Below are 5,810 nucleotides of genomic sequence, written 5' to 3'. Positions count from 1 at the left end.
GAGCGACGACTTACCTTTCTTTGGTCGCAGTCTCACTTTAAAGCTTATCTGCCGTAGTTTACAGGAGGGATTAAACTGCCCTGCAAGGTCACTGGACAGGTGGTTATCTCATCAACTCAGCTCTCAGTTAACATAAGAAAAAGAGGATCATGGGGGACCAATGGTCACCGATTAGGTATTGTTTGTTATATAGAGGGCGCAAGTAGCTACAAGTAGTGCAGTGGGCCTTTAAACTTCCTTCCTGCATACCACGTTACGAACTTCGTTTCTCGTCCAGTCAGGTACGATTCGTACATAGCCTTTCTGGGAAGAACATCTATGTACGACGGCATTGATCTCCGAGACGCAGAGTCAGAGGCTCTCTATCTGTCCGGCATCATGCAGTGCGTGGCGATAGATGTCAACAAAGGAACGCCCGCCCCTATCGACTCCGAGATCATCAAGAAGTATGTCGACAAGACAACCATGAATACACCACCGCAGAGACATCAGTTCTTACCCTTGCAGCCTGACAATGGTGATGTCTTCAGGTGGAAGACTACAGTGCAGTGGAGGGATGTTGATTACAATAGACACGTTAACCAAACATCATATCTGCGATTCATGTATGATGCAGGGAGTTCTGCAGCTGTGGCCGGGTTTCTCAGGTCGTTTCATCATGAGCTAATTCACTACAAATTGAAGACCTACACTATGGAATACATGCAGGAGATACGTCAGGGAAAAGAATTTGAAGTTGTGTGCTGGGAAATGGATGATAACCCAGGTACAATTCATTTCGAAGTCCTGGTTGGAGACCGCACTTTCAGTAGAAGCCATCTGATTTCCGATGCACAGCCAATTGCAAACTTAAGGACCAAACATATAAATACTTTGGATGATCTGATCTGCGTCCTTTATGTAGCGCACAGAAGAGAAGATATTAACTGGGGAAGGGGTGAAAAATAGAAGGCATACAAAGATAGAGAGTATGGATGTGTGTCCGTTTCAGTTTAAAATACGGGCGTTTTCCTACTCTAAAAAGAACGATCTTTAATTAACAAGAGTATAACAAAGCCTTGGATAACAGGGGCTCTTTTAAAATCTATGGAGAAAAACAATATATTTTATAAACGATTTCGTGTTAAGCCAACGTGTGTAATTGAAGCAATATTTAAGAAATATCGTAATAAATTAAATACGCTTCTACGTTTTGCTAAAAGAAAATATGTCAATGAAAAATTTGACAAATTCAAAGGAAATTTAAAGAAAACGTGGCAATTTTTAAAGAAATTCTAGGTAGAAACAAAACATCAAAAGCCAATGGAATTATTCACCTAGATATTAACGGTAGAAGATCCGTTTGATGTGGCAAATATATTTAATGATTTTTTTTTTTTTTTTTAGTGTAGGAGATAACCTTACACGATCTTTACAAAATTCAAGTGCAATATTCTCTGACTTTATGCCTCAAATGTCTGACAAATCTTTGTTTTTTAATCCTATTACCGAACATGAAGTTGTTGATGTTATAAAGAATATTAGTTCCGGAAAGAGCCCTGGATACGATAACATATCTCCCGATATTCTTAAACCTAGTGTTTATTTCATTATTAAACCCTTGACTCACATATATAATCTATGTATACAAACCGGCGTCTTTCCTTATAAGATGAAAAAAGCAAAAGTTATTCCTATTTATAAATAGGGAGGTAAATTTGACTGTAATAATTATTGACCAATATCTGTTTTGCCATTGTTTTCTAAAGTTCTCGAAAGACTGGTATATAATAAATTGTATAATTTTGTTATCATGAATAATTTGCTTAGTCCTAACCAATATGGTTTAAGGAAGAACTGTTTAACTGAATTTGCATTGATTGAACTTTATGACCATATTCCTGAATGCATTAATACAAACAAAAACATGCAATCACTATTTTCATGGATCTATCGAATGCGTTCGATACTCTCTCACACTCAATACTGTTATCTAAGTTATCATTTTATGGAATAAGAGGCTTACCACATTCTTGGTTTTGTAGTTATTTAAGAAATAGGAAACAGTTTACTGTATATAATGATCAATCATCAAATTCTAAAATGATTTCATCTGGTGTGCCTCAGGGGAGTATACTCGGCCCACTTTTATTTTTAATATATATTAATGACATAGTAAACTGTTTAGATTTCTTTAAATATGTCTTATTTGCAGATGATACGTCACTGATAGCCTCTGATATAAATTTTAATTCATTAGTCCGTAAGTTTAATATAAGCATAGACCATGTGTATAATAGGCTTGTTTGTAATAAATTGTCGTTAAATATTTTAAAAACTAAATTTGTAATTTTCAGGAATAAACAAAATAAAAGACCTGACTACTCTGACGTAAAACTGTTACTAAACGGGTCTTAGTTGAAACAATGTTCTACTTTTACATACTTAGACGTACAGTTAGACGAATTTTTAACATGGAACTCTCACATTAATGTAACTTGTAGTAAGATATCAAAAATTACTGGGATAATGAATAATGTGAAATGTATATTACCACCTAAACTGCTATTTACCATGTATATTACTTTTATTCTACCTCATGTTATGTATTGCAATGTGGTATGGGCTTCATTACATGCATCTAAATTATCACGAATACATCGTCTTAAAAAAAGAGCACTTCGAATTTGTGCCAATGCTCATTATCTAGCCCCTTCTTTACCTTTATTCCGCCGTTTTTCAACATTAAATGTGTATGACTCTAACAAATTATCGATTGCTTCTTTGATGTACAAGTTTTTTACCAAACGCCTCCCTCCTTATCTTATTCAATTTTTTTGTTTAAACGAAAATGTCCATGCTTACTCTACTCGACAGTCAGCCAAATTCCATCTCTGGAAAACAGAAACTAACATACTTTCAAAATCAGTTCGTTACCTTGGCCCCATTATCTGGAATTCCTTGCCTTCTGACATTCAACACACACAATTCAATGCACTTTGAAGAAAAAAACGAATAAAAAGATTCCTTCTCTCTAAATGATCAAATTAAATAATGTCAATTTACCTTGCCACTCAGCTTTGTAGAGTGATGGAATGTGGCGTCGCAACGGCCACACCCTCCGGCTGTCGTTAGCATTATTCACGATTCATTTGTATACAACTATGTTTTTTTGGGGGGGGGGATTTTTGTTTACTCTGGTGATCCCCTCCTTACAAGCCCTTGAGACTTTTTTCGGGACACCCTTTTCTTTCATTTATTTGTATTATTAGCTTTTATGTATGTATTACTCTGTTATTTTGATGTAAACATGAAATTATGCATGACATACTGTTAACTTGTTTGTTTTTATTGTACATATTGGAATAAATAAATGAGAGCTATATGCTCTTTCTCAATCAAAAAAAGAAGCAAGGATTACATCCCTTCTCGGGAGTCAATCTGCCCCCTCAAATTTCGACCATCTAGTATAGCGTTTTTTTAACCGGGGTGCCGTGAAAATATTCTAGTTATATCGAAAATTTAACTTTTGGAATAACGTCAACTTCAGAAACTGCACGATGACCAAATTCATGACAAAAATCTTGTTCACCTTTCAACAAAAATGTAATCTTATATCATTGAATCTAAGGAATGATAAAATATTATGTTTTAACAAAAATCCTGTTCATCCACGTGAATTTGATAACTTTAGGTTTTCAAAATAGAAATTATATAATGAATTGAGAAAACAAGTACGCAGTAAGACGTTTGATTTGACAATTAAAAAAACTGCATTTCCCTAAGGAACTCAAGTGTTACAAACCTTTTTACAAATAAAGTAAGCATTCATGACTGGTACGCCATATATTGGCAGCAGCGTATAGAGCACGGGTGGCCAACCTTTTAAAGCTCGCGGACCACAGTAAACGATTGGCATAACTTGGCGGGCCGTATGTAGTCCTCTCAGTCCTCTCAGAGTCCTACTCATATTTGGTTTGACCGGGGGTGTGCCGCTCAAGCCTCAAAATCCCTAAACATTATTAGAGGGAAACTTTGGGGCATTTCACTATTTTTCGGGTATTTTTCGTAAATTTTTGATGGTAAAATGTGGGACCCATGTTTAGGGAATTTTTCGGGTAAAAAAGTGAATCATTAGAGCGGTACACCCCGTATGTCCTAATATGTGAGTACCCCCCCCCCCCCCTCCCCCCGGTCTCCCCCGGGTCTCCCCCCCCCCCCCCCCCCACACACACACTTATTCAATACATGTACACACCTGTAATTTTGCAAAAACGAACAAGAAAACAACAAAATCAGTAGGAAAAAAATTCAGGCTCACTCTTTATCGTGATTTCTGGGTGACAAATGAGCCAAAGTGGATCATGAAGAAATAACGCAGAGACCAATTTGATGTTTCTGCTTTCATCAAAAACTTTCCCTTTTTTCGCAGGTCTCGAAGTCGATGCCATGTTGAATGTTATTTCAAACAAAATCAATGACACAGCAGAAAGAATATTCTAACTTTAATATTTTACACTGTACATCTCATTGAAGGGGAAGGGGACTATCCAGTTTACGATTAAGATTCATGAGAAAATTTAATGACGGGAGAAAAGGGTTGTAAGTTTCAAGACAAGTATAGCATTTCAAACATATTATACACATATACAATGACACTCGAGGATCTAGCTGAAACTATTCGCATCGAAGGAACATCAACTAGTGCTATTTTCCCCGAGGGCCATCGGCCCGAGGGAGAATAGTACTAGTGATGTTCCTGAGTGCGAATAGTTTTAGCTAGAATGAGTCATTTTACATTTGTTTTATATCCCTTCGATCTGTCATTCCTTGTACACTTCTTTAACATGTACCGTATACTCACATTCACATCTACCCGCTGGCGCTAATTATAAGCCGCCTATACAGGTACTGCATTAGTGTAGTGCAGTTATCGCACATCTGAATCCCCCCCCCCCCCCTTTCATGACGTCACGCATAGTACCCTTTTTCCCTAGGGAAAAAGGTACTATGCGTGACGTCAGCAATAAAAAATGAACTATTCCGATGTAGTCGGCAGGAAACGTCTTTTATAGTAAGACTATTCTTTTTCTTGTTGTGTACACTCCCAATGCAACAATCTTACGATAAGGGATATAATTTTGATTCACAACATTTGTATATTTACAAACGTATACTGCGTGCGGAAATTACAAACAGAAATTAACACGGCGAGTGAAGTTAATGTCGTTAATTTAATGTAATGAGAGGGAATTTGAGAAGGTTGGTATCAACCACGTAACGAGTCAATATTTTTATATTCATATTCACATTCATATTAAGTTGTGAATAATGAAAACAAATTATGGAAATAGAGATAGCTGGGTGTAAATGTTTCACCCTATTTCATCATTGCTATTCGGGCTGCATTTCTTATATGAACTAATTATATAATTACTTTTTCAATGCTTCGCGGGCAGCACCACGATATTTCATTGATATATCTATGATAAAAAATTATGTAGTAATAAGAAAAGAACGATAAAAATAATGATAATAATAATAAATTAAAATAATACTAATAGTAATACTACTACCAATAATAATAATGATAATGATGATAATAATAATGATAATAATACACTGGTTGAAGACTGGCAAATGAAGATTAATGTCCGGCCCACAGACGGGATTAGGTTTGAATCCTCAACTATAAGACTGACATTATTCTATATTTGAAGTGGTATCAGTAGTGTCAGCGTGTTACCAACAACAAAGACGGAGACAGGTGGAGAGCATTAGAAATGGTAGACAAGGCACTTTGGCCTACACGGAGGCCAAAGTAGGCCCTG

At 36.3% G+C, this 5,810-nt stretch overlaps 1 protein-coding gene across 1 annotated transcript; it reads left to right on the top strand.

The window, feature by feature from the left end:
• The first annotated feature begins 203 nt into the window (after nt 1-203).
• LOC115921457 lies at nt 204-1,346 on the top strand. Its single transcript, XM_030978953.1, has one exon. The coding sequence runs from the start codon at nt 319-321 to the stop codon at nt 946-948; it is 630 nt and encodes a 209-aa protein (XP_030834813.1). The 5' UTR covers nt 204-318; the 3' UTR covers nt 949-1,346.
• Nucleotides 1,347-5,810: the final 4,464 nt, after the last annotated feature.

Source organism: Strongylocentrotus purpuratus, unplaced genomic scaffold, assembly GCF_000002235.5.
Source record: "Strongylocentrotus purpuratus isolate Spur 01 unplaced genomic scaffold, Spur_5.0 spur5_scaffold_1, whole genome shotgun sequence".
In the NCBI taxonomy this organism is placed as follows: domain Eukaryota; kingdom Metazoa; phylum Echinodermata; class Echinoidea; order Camarodonta; family Strongylocentrotidae; genus Strongylocentrotus; species Strongylocentrotus purpuratus.
This window is presented reverse-complemented; position numbering and strand designations above follow the sequence as displayed.

Coding starts and splice junctions, on each gene's coding strand:
- LOC115921457 (XM_030978953.1), top strand. CDS start 319: ATGTACGACGGCATTGATCTCCGAGACGCAGAGTCAGAGGCTCTCTAT.